The sequence below is a fragment of the Pogona vitticeps genome, chromosome 3 (genome assembly GCF_051106095.1).
Source record: "Pogona vitticeps strain Pit_001003342236 chromosome 3, PviZW2.1, whole genome shotgun sequence".
Lineage (NCBI taxonomy): Eukaryota > Metazoa > Chordata > Lepidosauria > Squamata > Agamidae > Pogona > Pogona vitticeps.
The window spans coordinates 143,354,391-143,370,567 of NC_135785.1; the positions used below are offsets into that span (position 1 = coordinate 143,354,391).

The following is a 16,177-nucleotide window of genomic DNA, read 5'->3' on the forward strand; positions in this document are numbered from 1 at the left end:
TACTGCAGAAACAAAAAGGAAAACACTAAACCTACAATACAAAAGTCCTAGAATAACCAATGTATTCTCCCTGCACACATATATACTACATATTCTGTCTGCACAGGGTATGAGACTGCAAAGCTTATGCAGCCATATTTACTCTGTGAGTGTCTATGCTCCATTTTAAAGACAGAGTGGCTAAGTTCGCTATTTGCATGGGTACCAGGTTGCCTGCATGTACGTATGTCAGAGCACACCCGTCTTGCTACAAGGTCTGTTTCAGAGAGCCCCCTGTTGAGAAAGACTTCTTGTATCAAGATTACCTGGAAAACTACTCATCCTGACATAATGGTTCTCACTAAAAAATCTGTCCTGATCTAGAATTACAATATGCTTTCTCATAAACATCAACCCAGTTTTACTTCAGTTCATTAACTCTCTCTTTTTTTAAAAAAAAGTGGAAGGTACTCTTTCAGAGTAAGAATTCCTAGTTGAAAAACTCCAGAAGATGACAGCACTCACTCACAATTACTTTACTTTGGAAAAAAAAAGTTAACAGGTATTAGTCGCTACTTAAAAGACTCCTAACCTGTCAGTGTTACTTTTTCTGTTACAAGTGATGAGTTTCCAACACATTATATTGATTGCTATAGTTTTTCTTGTTCCTATTAAATAATGTAAGTATAAAATGGGCCCAGGTTGTCCCAAAATAACACATAAAGTGTTACATTTAAAAATAACAAGCAACTATTACTGATTACATTAAAAATGGTAACATGAGAATTTTTTTAAAAGAACATGGTTAAAAAAATTAGTTACAACCCTTGCCCCAAGTAAAACGTTACAGGTAATGCTTTTTCTCATAACATGATATTTGGCAAGCTCTGGCAGAAGGAACTAGCCTGGATTAGATCCAGTTCTCTGTGGATTCCGAGTAGACTTTGTCTAGAGGGGCGGGGTATAAATTCAATAAAAGTTAAAAAAAAAGTAAAAGTAAATTCTGCAATACATCTGGAGAAACTAAATGTTCTGTTTGCATGGAGGACAATTGGTGTTATCACAACCTGTCCTGTGGGCCACGTTTGTCTCCTTTGTCCAAAGTGGTCTGAAATCTGGAAAATACGTATTATGCACAGCTCCCATGCAGCTGTACAGCATGGTTTAAAATCTTGTTTTAGGAATGTATGTGGGCTGAAGTGCTAGAAGACAAAATATTAAGCAATAATCTGAACTTTAAGGAAATCTTATTCTTTGAACATACTGAAATCATCAGTATTCCCGTGTGCCACACACACAGACATAACACACACATTCACTATTATAGAAAGTCAATGGTCACTGCTGCAAATCTTTTCATAACAACCCAGAGACCAAGAAACTGGTGGATGGCTTTTCTTCTAACACACTGTTCTGGGAGTAACAATGTGGGAATCTTTCTAACTGGGCACCATGTCAGACCTACAGTGTAGAGACATAATTTTCAACGTTTGTGTATGTACATTCATGTACACTTTAGGATCACATCTTTACGATCATATTTGCACAGTTAGCAATATAATTTGCGTCCAAATGTTAATGAAAAAATTGGGCCAATGGTTTTGAGATACTTTATTTCCACAATATGGTTTATTTACTAAAAAAGGGATGTACACAGGCCTCCTACCACCAGCTACTGAATAGCAGTTGTTGCCCTTTCCTCTCAAATCCAGCACTGAAGCTAGTAGTTTGTTGCCTGCTTGAACAGGCTACAAAAGAGCAATCCACTTATCCATACCTCCGACAGAGCCAGACCAAGTCATTTTGGCACTGAAAGCAGAAAATTTTAGTGGCACTTTTTCTCTGGTTTTAACAAAGATGAAATCAATGAGGGAGATGCTGCCCTTCAGAAGAGACTCAGGTATGCCACCTGAATGAGTCACCTGCCTCACTCTGTCTCAGGGCAGATAGGCACACATACACAGGAATCTGTTCGGCTCAATTTTATACAAAGGAATGGCCAAAATGGTTAGCTGTATACTTCTTTTCACCTCAAAGAAGTAAGTACTCAGCCCTGATGATGTAATCTTTCAACCTGGCAAGGTTGTCGTGGGACAAAGTTCTGTCACCGGTGGCCTCAAAGAATCTGTTGCATTTGCCATAAAGGATGCCCGAAAGTCTACAGAATGAAGACCAACCCTTAAAGGATTAGGTAGAGAGAATGACTCGTCTCCATTCTGTCAAGCGAAGGGATTACTAGGCAAGGAAATTTCTATAAGGTAGAATAGACAAACAGTATTGAACCATTCCTAAGAAAACAAAAGGCCCTGAATAGTGCTTAAAGGTCGCAGAACAAGCAGAACTTATTTCTCGTGTCTCTCTTTGTGGGTCTTACCCGTGTTTCCAGCCACCCAAAGAAAGAAAATCCAAACAAAGGCTAATGACAGGTGCCATTTCTTCTTCAAATAATATCTGGAACAACAGTGGACTCTGAGGAATGTGGAGTTTGAACAGGCTCAGACTAAACAAAATGACACACGCCTTTGCCACTCTCTCCTCTGCAGGTGCCTCCGATTTATTATTAAAAAGGAAACACCTTGGACCACAGCATACCCTCCGCAATCACACCGGTGAGGGATTAAATTTCTCAAATGTTTAGCAATGCCCCCAAGGTCAAGAATCCCAAAGGTTAGCACTTGATGTTTTACTGTCTCTTAAGAAAATGAAGATGACTTTCATGCCCACCACTAAGAAAATGACTTAATGAAGATGATCAAATCCTCCCCCCCCCACATATACAGTACTGAAGCACACCAAAACTATGTGTTGCTGTTTTATAAAAAGACACAACTAATTCTTTCTGGCACTGATGCTGCACGGCAACTATCGACATGAACTATTAGCAAGCTGATAACACTGAGCTATCCCAGACAAAAAGCACTGGGGATTCCATGACGTGTAGTCTAAAAAACACACTATGCAATAATACGTGACCTCCCAGCACTGCTACAAACTGTTAAATGTCTGACTCAAATTGATGCTCAACCACAAAACTCAGCAAGCGACCCAATTCTTTCTGCCTCTGTTGCCCAGAGTGTGCAGATAACAGTGTTAGGCCCCATTTTGCATGGCGGTTACAAGATTATTGTAATAGCATACATGAAGTGCTGTACACATTTAAATTGTACTATGCCATTGCTAGATGCTACTTGGCTAACAGGAGTCTAGTTTGAAAGCACACTTTCAGGCCGTAAAATGTCTGAGTGAGCTCCTTCAGAGCGCCTTGAGAATTCTATTTACAAAAGAAGAGTTTTAAGCAGTGCAATACTCTTAACAAAGGAAGGGTAATTAGTTGCTATGCCTCAGTTTAGCTTGTGTGCCTTTTGAGCATCCCTGGGCTTGCTTCCAATGCTTTTTTTTTTTTTTTGTCGTTTTGGCCATTTTGCAAGTAATGCCTCTAAGAACCACTGTTCTCAATCTTTGGCCCTCTGACCATTTTGGATGACAACTGAAAACTGGCCATGCTGGTCAGAGCATCTGGGGGTTAGTCCAAACTATTTGGCGAACAACAACTCTAAAACCTACAAATAGCCTCAGCTCTTCATGTTTTCCCTCCATACTGTCTGCTGCCAGGCCTGGTGGGCTAGTTCAAATGTGACAGCATTGAGGCGAAAAACGGTTGTTGATCTCAACTAAGCTAGACCCACTGAATGAATAGAACTGGTTAAGATAGCACTTGTGTAAGCCCAATTGATTCTAATTAGGAATTACAACTGAAGTTACTCCTTAGTTTGATCAATTTACAAATTCAGTTTTATTAATATTATGAATGTTCCCTTTCACCTTCTTCTTCGTGATTTCAATATTTCAGGGATTTGATGCAGCCCAGTTTCCTATTATACCTGAACAGAAGAACCATGGCTTCAGACTACAGGATCAAACTATGGCTTGATGTTTAGCTTTGTAATTAGAGCTTAAACCAGTTTCCTGATTTGAATGTAATAGGAATCTGCAGTTTAAAACATCCTGATGTGTTAAGGCACACAAAAAAAGAGAGGAGGCATGCACTGATACACCAACACTCATTCTCATGGTGCATCAAACCAAGATTGTTATATCTGAATTAGGCCGCTGTGACTTTTACAGCTGAATCATTTCATTGCTCAGGAAGGGTCAAAGCATATTTTTCTTACTTAATCAGGGTCCAGAATAACACAGATTTGAAAAGCCCTAGTACATAGAAATCTTTTATTTTTTAACCTTGGATGTTTATGGGAGGATATGTGGAATGCAACTACCTTGAATTAAAAATGAGAAGGCTAACCCCACCACCACCACCATCATCATCATCGTCATCGTCATCATCATCATCATCATCATCATCATCATCATCATCATCATCATCATCATCATCATCACTTTTTTGTCACAAGGCTGTTGTGGTTCCCAGGTTCTCCAGATGGATGACATGTCTTTTGCAAATATTCTGTTGAAATTTGCTATGTACACTAAACACACTAAATAAACAGGAAACTAGGAAAAAAGCAGTGCAGGATTAAGCAGAGTCATTCTTCCAACAGCGTATTTTAAATCTGGGATTAACCTGTGACAATCTAAATGTGTCATATTTAAATTGCGCAAGATTATATTTACTTCTATATCCTAATTTAGCACAACTTTTGAACTTGTAGCCCAGCCGTCAGGCTGTGCGGCATATTTCAAAGACATAAGCCTAGTCTCCTAGGGTGAAAAATAACTCTCTCCAGGTAAACAAGCTGGGAAGGTCAGGCAGGCAGCCTGTTAATTTTTCTCCTGTAAAGGGACACAACTGACTGAAAAATTATGTATGACCATGAGGAACAGAAAAAAGATTGTGGATAGTAAAGCCTAAAGAGGCAATCTTTGTGATCCGTCTGTATTTTGTAGTCCTTGTCAAACTGTCTCCTTTTGTACATGGCTAGATTTTACATTAGTTACAGATAACATGTGTAGTAAATCCCACACACTAGTTGAGCCAGTGTGGTGTAGCGGACGAAGTGACAGACTATGACTTAGGAGAACCAGGTTTGAATTCTTGCTCAGACATGGAAACTCAATTTGAGGTGTGTGTGTAAATCACCACCATCACCTTAGAATTGCCCCTGTCAAGTAGAATAAAGCAGACAGGTGAGGTGGTAGGCAAGATCACTGGGTAACATATTTTGTGCATGATTATTCTACAGTTCTCTCCACTGATAACTGTTTCTCACTTTGAAATGGAAACACCATAGTTTCTTCATAATTTATATTTCAAGTAATGTTTCAGAGCATTTTGCATGGCTGTGGAGGATAGCAGAAGTGGGGGCAGGGAGAACTGGAATATATAATTGTGCATTTGTGACTCAAAATTCCTAATTTCTGCTGGGGTTGTATTTCCTATTTTGAAATTTAGTTTGCTATTAGAGTTTGCCCTCTAGTGGATTTTTAATGTTCATACAGGGAAACTCCTGGGCTGTACTGAATGCTAAAACGTCATTGATAGGCAGCAGTAATCAGCCAAAGTATCTCCATGGTTGTAGATACTTTCGTTTTTTCCAAAGCATCTCTGACCTACCACCATAACTGAATATTCTGCCTTGAGCCACCTTTAAGATTAATATATTTACTTTACCATGAGCTTTCATGGATTACAATCCATTTCTTCAGCCACATATGTTGCTGAAACAGACTAACATGGTTTACTCCTCTGAAAACTATTATTAACTTGTATTGCAGCTGTATTGCAACTATTATTAACTTTTATTAAGTTGTATTGCAGCTCAAGGAGTTAGATATCTGACAGCAGAGCCAGAGACTGGGAGTCTGAGTCTCCACTATGCGTCCCAGGAGAAGAGCCAGCTTATGTGGACTTGAATGAGCTACAAAATCCCCTCAGATAAAGGGAATAACAAACCACTCCTAAGTACTCTGTGTACACACACACACATACACACATGCACACGCACACGCTTGCGTGCAAGCATGCACAGACACGCACGCACGCACACACACACACACACACCATGAAAAGGGTGACAGTAAATTGAAATTAACTAGACAGTGTTTAATAATTACTAGCTCGGTGAGGTGGTCCAGCCCATTCCAACAGCATTCTCATAGAAACAGTCCACATATAGGCTTGCCAGCTCTGTGAGACCTAGGCCCAGGCACTCCTTTAAAGAAGAAAAATCTTCAGAAGGTGTTTATTCTTCTATCTCACCCAACAATGTGTAATTTTAGGAGGTCTACATTAACAGGGTGTGGGGAGAAGAGGGAATGCATCATGTTCCTCATGAATTATGCAGTAGCTTTGGATGCCCCAAAGCTCCCCATGCCAGTCTACAATAACTCATTACATCTCTTCATGGTTTCTAGACAAATGTCTATCCCAAATCTTCCTGGAGTCTACCTGGAGATGCCAGTGACTGAACGTGAGATGCGGTCTGCCACTGACCTACAGCCATTCTTCCCTCTGGATTGGTATTGGGGAGAAGAGTGATCCTCCTATGGTAAGACAGAGTAATTTGTACCCAGGGCCTCTAACCCTCAACACATGGCCTTCATGCTCTGTTATACATTTTTCAAGAAGGCCCGATGGTTCAACCACAAAAGGTAAAATTATGTAATGCATGTTTCTGTTTTCTCTAATCTAAGCTGGTTCATTCTTCATGAAGGGCTGTCATAATTCATTTATACCTAGGTGGTATCATTCACTAATTACCCTGGGCCATACATCAATAATTCACTCACTTCACTTTAGATTTAAAAAAGGCTGTATTCATAGCCTGATACAAATACAAGATGAGATCACGCCATATGCCTGCCACAAACACAACATTTATGAGAGTCTATTTGAACTTCGCAAAATGCTCACCCTGTCAAAATACCAGTGAAAACATTTCACTTTATGAAATGTGGATACTGTATCAGGGCTTCACAACAGAGCATTTGACCCTTCAAACTCAATTCAATTCAGCCTTTTATGATTATTGACAGGGATCCACCAGGGTCTCACAACATTTCCTGGATGGCAAAAACAGCAGAGTTGTCAAGGTGACAGCTAACCAGAATATATGGAAACATAGGAGGTAGCACTATACAAATGGACAGATTTTTCCTCAGCATTGTGAATAGACTCCAAATATTTCAGGCATGAAATCCCACCATTCTCAATCAACATGGTCAATGATAGCAATTACTGGAGTTCAAACACTAGATAATGGGAAGGACAACAGTTCCTGACGCTTCATTTACAGGGACTTGTAGGCAATTTTTAGAAATTATTTCCAAACAGAAAGCTATCTCAGCTCTACCTGGAGGTGCCAAGGATTGGACATGTGCTCCATCATTATTCCACAGCTATTCTCCCCACTAGGAAATTTTTGGTTTTGTGGATGAGAAGCATGTGCAGACTGGCTTTATGTGAGAATTTATTTGATTCATTCTTACATCTACTCTATTATAAAACAGTGATAACAAAGCACATAGTTATACACGCACATATAATGTGGGTTCCATATTGTCAATGTTCTATCTTCATTCTAAAACAGAACCAACCCAAGTGTTGCTCAACAATTGCTTTGACAGAAGCCCCTGACACCCTCAGGCATTTATTCAAAACTAATTCCCATTGATTTTAGCAGAACAGCTTATTTGAAGTTAATTGGGCTAAGTGTTGCAGGCCATGAATAAAATGCTAAAATGCAGATAATTATATAAAATCAATGCACACGTCCCATTACGTCTGTGAGAGCAATTTTTTTGGTGAGCTCTCCAGATTCAATGAGGGCAAAGGTTCCCTGTGAAGTATGCCACACCTGTGTATTACTATACCATGCAAACACCCTCTGGAGATTCATTTATTATACACCACACAACCTTATGCTTCTTTGGAGGCATTATGAGTTGCAGTAGTTGCAGCAGTCACACCGTCCAGTCTCCAGCATGCAGAAGACAACTGTGAAAAATCATGAATGAGCCTTTGCTCCTGAACTGTTATAATCTTGGGGTTCCTTAGGAACTATCAGGGGTTTGTCAGTAAGAAGATGTGTGATAATGGACAAACATCCTTGAATGATCCCTTCCCCTTCCACCTGCCGATTTTCCTTTGGAATGTAAAACCATGTGGGAACATTGGGTGTTTTTGTGGGCTCAGTCTCAGTTTAGATATGGCTATACTGAAGCCCAGTAGACTTCAGTGGGGTGTACATGGACTAAGAGACAAACATAGAGTTTTTCTCAGGATGCAAATGGACAGCGAAAGCACTCCTTGAGAGAATGCAAAGGGGCTCAAAACCCATTGGCTTTAAAGAACTGGAGTGGGGTGAGACAGACAAGACGTTAAAAAAAGAGGTATTTGGAACAAACGTCAGTAGCAGGATGAGACATATTTATGAAGAACTCATTTGCACAATAGGATGTCACATACGAACTCCATTAGCTACTTGGAAGAATTCTGTATTGAAAGAACACAGGCCATACCACTAGCTTTTCTGCCAACCTCTGCACTTTTGAGATTGGCTGTCAAGCGACAGGGCTAAGGAGTTGTGAAATATGACGGATAGACCAAAAATCATGTCCCTACTTCTGTGTCAAGGAATGGACTCCATTCATGTGAATAATATGTAGAGGCATCTAATGTGTTGATATGTCATATTCCTGCTTTGGAGTATATGTATGTTTCTATTGCCTTCCTGGAAGGAATGCCAACCCAGACAGCACTTTTATCCCTGTTGCCAGCAGGTTGTTCCTTTCAGTTATCCATGTCAAGGCAGACAGGTAAGGTATAGAACATTCACTCGGTGTCAACATGCTTTCCCTTAGGGATGAGCAGAACTCAATTAGAACTCATCTAAACAGATATATTTCACTGAATCATACCCCTGTATTACAGCATGAAGCAATGACAGCAGCACTGAAGTAGGAGTGCTCAAACCAAGCAAAATACACCCATCTATTTTGTCATTTGCCAGTATCTGTACTTCCAAAAAGAAAGAATGGGGACACCAAAGGGATTCCCATATGACAGGAATATCTAGGACCCCAGGGTGGTCTGGATGGTAATATACTCTGTAAAAGCCTGGTACTGTATCTGGTGTCAGAGGCCACATGGCTAGATAATCAGTGTTTATTACAGGTTGTTCATGCTTATTTAAGCTAACTGCATTTTTATAATTTTAAATATTCTTCGTCTATCGAGGGATGTCACTGCTACTCCCATGCAAGATACAGTTTCAACTGTGCACTCACCTGTGTGCGTCCTACGGTGAGCCTTCAGGTGGGAGCTTTTTGTGTATACCTTGTTACATCCTTCAAAGTCACATCTATGGATCCGGCGCTTTCTAGAGTCAGGTGATTCAGACCTTCTCTGGCGTCTTGTGCTCTCAATACTAAATGGAGAAATGGAACTGTGGATCAGAAGGAAAGCAGAACGTTAGAATATCTGTGCTCTAGGCCATAGGAGGAAGACACATATATATTCATGGCAAGAGACAGAAGGTAACTTACCTACTTCCTTATCTATTTCTCTGAAGATCACAGAGAAATAAATGGGCCCTGCACTAAACGGCTCCTTTTAAAACATATCTTTTTCTTTATACCTGTTTAAAAACTGTATCTCTGTTTTATCATGTTCAATGAGATAAGATATTTCCTCCCCTTTTTGTGGCTAGTAACCCCTCAGTTCAGAACAGATCTGCACAACATGTTACCCATGATACCAAACTTAGTGCAGTGAACAGTGGTTTAAGTATCTGGCTGTGGAACCAGAGGCTGAGTGTTCAATTCCCCACTGTGCCTCCTTGGTAGGGGGTGGACTCGATGATTTATATGGTCCCTTCTAGCTCTGCAGTTCTAAGAGGATGATGATCTACAGGGGCCTGCTAGGGAGGCATGGTCAACTTTGGCAGGTCCAAGGAAAAATTCTGTCCCCATCAGGACAGGCTTACTCCCTCAAAAATATTTTTCAACATTTTCCCCACACTGGAAGTGACTGGAAGTTCACAGTTAAAAACACAATTTAAATCACCATTTTTTCAATAAAGTATGGCTGCACAACTCGCTTGCTTGAATTTCATTGTATGTATATACTATGTATAGACTTATGATGACAATGAATTATTTGAATTTGAATTTGTGTGAACAGAAGACTCCAGCAGTGCAATTTTCCCTTTTTGGCTAAAAGATTTTGGTGAGGGGAGGAAGGTCAACAACCACAAAAACAAGCACATGATGCACTAGGGGACTGATATACTTCCTCCTTTTGCTACCTACTCAGGACCAGAAAATTAGTTATGGGGATGTTAAGTATGAAGCCAGTCACAACATATAGGTTGGTGAACTTAGGATCACAGGTTGTGCAGGCTTGCTCTGGAGAAATAATCAAAAAATTATTAAGCCTGTACATGAACCTGTTCCTAAAGAAAGCAGTGTTGCATTTTAAAATCAGGAGAGACCTTTAGTAAAAGAGACTAAAAGTTCCCAGTTCAAAAACAGAGGAATTATTTAGGTCACAGTATTCTAAATATGTCATTTATCAGAAATCCTAGCAATGACTGTCAAAAGTTGGAACTGACTTAACAATACTTCATCATCATCATCATCATCATCATCATCATCATCATCATCATCATCATCATCATCATTATAAGGAAGATGGGTGTAAAAATGATTTTTGCCATTTATTTTTATCATTCATGGAGATATCACATTTTGAGAATGAAAATGTGTATGATATAAAATCTAAGTGAAAAAAACTGTAACAGAAAGTAGTGTCTCTTTAATTCTGTGTCAATTTCATATTTCTGTTAAGATTAAGCTGAAACGATTTTGTTCAACATAAATTAGAAGCTTCATCACCCCCAATATTTCAAAAATATTGCTCCTGCTCCATTAATGAGATGCCTGCACATCTACTGTTTCTACATACAATAGTCTAAAGACAAAATGTGAACAAAGGGGATCAGGATTCTATTGGTCACCTCTCAATGTTGCTGAGCCCCAACATCCACTGAAAATGACAACCACAAAGGATTAGAAGCTCTAGATGCAAGCCCACATATACAGGATCCCCTCTGCTGAGGACCCACTCAACATATCGAAAGGTATGCCTCCTCTTCTCCATCCATTACGTCAGTGGTCCTCAACCTTGGGCCTCCAGATGTTCTTGGACTACAATTCCCAGAAGCCTTCACCACCATTTCTGCTGGCCAGGATTTCTGGGAGTTGAAGTCCAAGAACATTTGGAGGCCCAAGGTTGGGGACCACTGCATTACGTGCAGGGGCAGTCTAAGACATTTTGTTACCTTAGAGAGAACAGCAAACAGTTCCGTACACTCATCTATTGATTAATAAGCATAATAGCCAAAGCCAGTCAAATAATTTTGGAATGTGAAATAAAACATCCCCCAAGCACCTTTCTCCATTCCTCTACATAAAAAAATTCAACAACAAATCAAACAGCTAACAAGTGGTTGCTGTTTCATGTAATCCAAAAGCTACTGCTGGAGAAAATGGTCTCACTCTGCCTAATGGTAGAGCCAGCCATGATGAAAGCACTGATATAATGCATGAAAAAGGTTCTTATGGAAAACAGTTCTCAGTTTTTACTGAAAATAGTCACCTTGTCACCTCTTCTTCTTCTTTTACCAATTAAATCCTTCTAAATAAAAAAAAAATACATATACTGTGGGTTCACTAAGAGGTACCCTGCTGCTATGCCATCTCACTGACTGCTACTTGTAGAGGCTAAGAAGCTCCTAATACAATGATCTCACATGTTTTCATTTCCTAGGAACTAGGGAAAGAAGAAAAGGAGGAGACAAGGCTACTGCTCTCAGCCTAAGCCATGCCATCTCCCAAGAATTTCAGCTTTATTCTTATCTGAAGTGTCAGTTTGATCAATTCATCCATTCCTTGCATGGCTTAACCAGTTGTTAACCTTGGGGGTTGCTCTCCATTTAGAAGCCATGATTTATATCTGTGAAAAAGCGAACATATTTAAGATAACCTCCATGTCCTTGGCTTTTAACTTTCACTTTAGATAGCTTAATAGCACATCTGGAAGATGAAGTAGCAAATAATCTCCGGTAATTTCCTCTACGGTCATCACTAACACAGACCAGAAAGGCCTTATCTTTCAAAGTACTGCCACATATGGATATTGTTTGCACTCTCTGGGTCATATTCCTTGCTTCTTCCATAAAGGTCTGGATTCATATGTTCATTGTGGTCATGCTTTTGAAGGGGAGAACATGGTCCAGCCAAAACTAAATGCTCTCCAGTAAAACCCTAGTATACATATGTACACAAAAGTAGGGCTCAATGTGCTTGATGGGTTTTAAAAGCATGTGTGAAGTACACAACCTAACTCCTACAGGGATGCAGAAGAGCTTAACTGGAATGTGTCTCAGTCACCCCACCCACCCCCGGTTGCTTTTGTTAGGGAAACAAACAAGCAGACAGACAAAGAAGATCCTTTGGACTTGTTTATAAATTTAATCCTCAGTATAGTGAAACATTTCTGTTCTTGGCTGGCCAGGTATCTTTAATGTATACCAAAGTTAATATATGACCCATTTCCCATCACCTTAAGTCCACACTGGAAAAATTGAAAATGTGTACATGCTGGGCTACAATAAAGGAAAGTCAGCCAAAAAAGAGGAAGAAAATCTTACCAGTGACTTTATTCTGCTTTGTGGAAGAGGGGGAAGAAATCACTTGATGGTGTGTGCCAGAGGCTTAGTGGCCAGCACCAACCACTGGTAAAATAGGATGGAGACTGGCTATTTGCCAGAAGACCCTCTGGAAGGAGCATATGGAAGATTTGGTGGTTACTCTATGAGAATGTTTGGGCATGCTGAGGATGATATAAAATGACAGGTTACCCACCTGTAATTGTAGTTCTTCGAGTGGACCTCTGTGATTCACACCCTGGGAGATTCACGCTTGCGTGGAGCCTTATTGGGAGATTCTAGAGTTTCTGCGGTAGCAATGAACATATTAGAATATGCCCCTCCCCACCAATATAAGTACCTTGGCACCAAGCATCCCCTTTCAGCTGTGTCAACCGCCACTTAATAGTAAGCAAACAATGGTGTGACAGAGGGGAGGACATGCGGGATGTGTGAATCACAGAGGTCTACTTGAAGAACAACAATTACAGGTGGGTAATCTGTCATTCTTCTTTATAGCCTCTATGAATCACATCCTGGATGACTAATAAGCTGTCTTACCTGGAGGCAGGGTGTCATGCCAAGGTAGAGGCTAGAACAACATGTCCAAATGTCGCATCAGACTTTTGCCAGAGGTCGAGTCTATAATGATGGATAAATGTGGGTGGCTGTGCCCAAGTGGCAGAGGTGCAGACATCCAGAAGAGGTACGCTGCGGAGAAAAGCTGTAGAAGCTACCACTGTCCTGGTAGAGTGAGGGCGAACCACTCTAGGGGCTGGTTGTCGAGCAAGTTGATAAGCCAAATGAATGGTAGAGGTGACCCATCTGGAGATAGATTGGGAAGTCACCTGATGGACTTTAATAGGTAGTTGCTGGCTTATGAAAAGATGAGATGACTGTCTAAAAGGTTGGGTACATTGGAGATAAAAAGCAAGAGCTCTTCTGACATCCAACGTATGGAGTATTTTTTTCTTGGTTTGAAGAAGGTGACAGAAAAAAATGAAGGAAGGACAATTGGCTGAGTGAGTCTGCTAGGTCGTTGTCTTGACGAGCGATGTGTAAGGCTGTGAGACAGATGTGATGTTGTAGACACCACTCCCAGAGGTCGACTGCTAGGTAGAGGAGAACTGGGGAGTCGGTGCTGCCTTGTTTCAAGATGTAGTACATCGCCATGGTGTTGTTGTTGGTGATCTGTACCATTTTTCCTACAAGAAGGTTTCGGAAGGCCTTGCAGGCCTTTATGACGGCTAGTAGCTTTGTTTATGTGGAGCATTAATAAGACCATTTGGTGTGGACTGTGAGGGATTTGCAATGAGCCCCCCAGCTGGAGCGACTGGCGTCAGTAGTGACTTGTATTCGTGGGCGAGGTTGTTGGAACGGTCGCCTGATAGAAAGGTTGGTATGGGAATGCCACTACTGAAGTTGAGAGGCCAATTCTGGAGTGACTCTTAGGAGAGTGTGGGGAGAGTCTGTTAGTGGATCGAATAGGGCCAGAAACCACGATTGGAGAGATCTCATTTTGAGATGCATATGTTGTACAACTGACGTCATAGAGATCATGGTGCCTAGAACTCGTTGCACTATTAAGGCAGGTATCAAGGCATGTGGAGTGAAGCTGTGAAGTAAGGTGAAGAGATTTTGTCTCTTTTCTGCAGGGAGGAATGCGCGAGCTCGTGTGGAGTCTATGAGCGTGCCTATGTAATATATAGTCCTTGTAGGTTTTAATGTTGATTTTTGTTTGTTGATAGTCAGACCAAGATCACAAAGAAGGGCAAAGGTGAAACAGGTGTATTGTCGAGCATCGCGATGGGAGTGCGCTACAAGGAGCCAGTCATCGATATATGGAAAGATGAGAATGTTTTGAAGTCTGAGGTAGGCAGCTACTGGTGCCATGCACTTGGTGAACACTCTTGGAGCTGTTGCAAGGCTGAATGGGAGTCTTTTGAATTGGTATGCTTGTGATCCATGTTGGAAACGAAGGGATTTTCTGTGTGTGGGATGTATTGCAATATGAAAGTAAGGATCTCATGGGTCTATGACAGTGAACCAGTCATTTTTTCGAAGTAAGGGAAGAACTGATTCTAGAGTAACCATGTGGAATTTTGTGGCGACAATGAAGTTGTTTAATAATCTTAAATCTAGAATAGGGCAAAGGCCCCCGTCTTTCTTGGGGACGGTGAAATAGCGGGAGGAAAAACCTGGTGTTGTTTAGATAGACAGGTTGTATGACATCTTTGAGAAGTAAATTTTTTATTTCTTCTTGCAAGGGTTGTGATGGAGGTTGTGATGGAGGAGTTACAAAGTGTGTTGTTGGAGGAAGTTTGAAGAATTGGCGGCAGTAGCCGTTTTTGATGATGGAGAGTATCCAGGAATCTATGGTGATGGATTCCCATGCAGGTAAGTGTTTCCAGAGGGCAGGGTTGGTGGGGTAGGTGACGATCTTGGTCAGAGGACCGTCAAACTTGGTGTTTGGGTTTCCGGTCATTCCACCTAGTGGTAGGCTGTTGCTGGGTTTTGGCTCTTTGGTTTTTGAAGTATGGATTGTTTGTTGTGGAGGATCTTGTTGAGGATCTCTGGTATGAGTTATAGGATCATATTCATTGATTTTGCTGAGGACGTTACTGGTAGGAACGGTAAACTCCCCAACGTCTGGCTGCTGAATGTTTCTTTTATACGTTCTCTAGTAAATTGTCGGTTTCAGCATGAAAAAGACCTGCTCTTTCAAAGGGGAAGTCTTCGATATGTGCCTGAGCATCTTTGGCTAAGCCAGCCAGTCTGAGCCAGGAAAAGCAGTGTAGGGCTACTGAAGTGGCCATGGACTTGATTGTAGCATCTACAGTGTGACGGGCACAAAACATCTGTTGTTAAGCAACAGAGAGACCTTCTTGTTGGAAGGTTTGAGATAGTATCTTTTTATCCTCTGGCAGGGATTCAATAAAGGTGGACATGTTGTCCCAGAGGAAGCGTTGGTAAGCTCCCATGGCTCCTTGATAATTTAGCATCTGGCATGGTGAAGGCTGTCTATTCATCGGCTGTCTTTATTTGGTTTTATGAGACATTGTCGGTGTCAAGATCTCAATTGAGAAGCTTCGACAAATATAGAATTTGGAGCTGGTTGTTTTTGGAGGAAAATGGCTCCTGGGTCATGTATTCTATAGAAGTTATTGATATGCTTAGACATGGTATGGGAGGAAGCTGGTTTTGTCCAGGATCTCTGTGAAGTACTAAGGAGAGATGGTAACATCGATATGTGCACCAGAGTGGTTGTATTTTTAGAGATCAGATCATACAGATGATTGGCTGGTTCTGTCGATGATTGGTGGACTTGCAGATCAAGGGATTTAGCTCTGCAAATCATAAGTTCGGCATAGGCCTGGAAATCCTCTTCCGGTAATGGCGGGTTGGTATTGACAATGTCCGACTCTGGAGAGGTAAGTAACACGGATGGAGTCTGTGGCCGAGATCCATGGTCAGAGCCATCGAGGTCACGTTTGGAGTCAACGGACTGTCGATCCACTTTGGTGACGAGA

The 16,177-nt window shown here is 41.0% G+C and overlaps 1 protein-coding gene across 6 annotated transcripts in view; it reads right to left on the minus strand.

The window, feature by feature from the left end:
• The window catches only part of KLF12 (KLF transcription factor 12), a 328,938-nt gene that overhangs the window by 53,857 nt on the left and 258,904 nt on the right, over positions 1–16,177 (minus strand). For all 6 annotated transcript variants that reach the window (XM_078390763.1, XM_078390764.1, XM_078390765.1 and 3 more), the window contains one exon: positions 9,226–9,383. In XM_078390763.1, the coding sequence (XP_078246889.1) occupies positions 9,226–9,383 (158 nt within the window). The remainder of the gene's footprint in view (positions 1–9,225; positions 9,384–16,177) is intronic.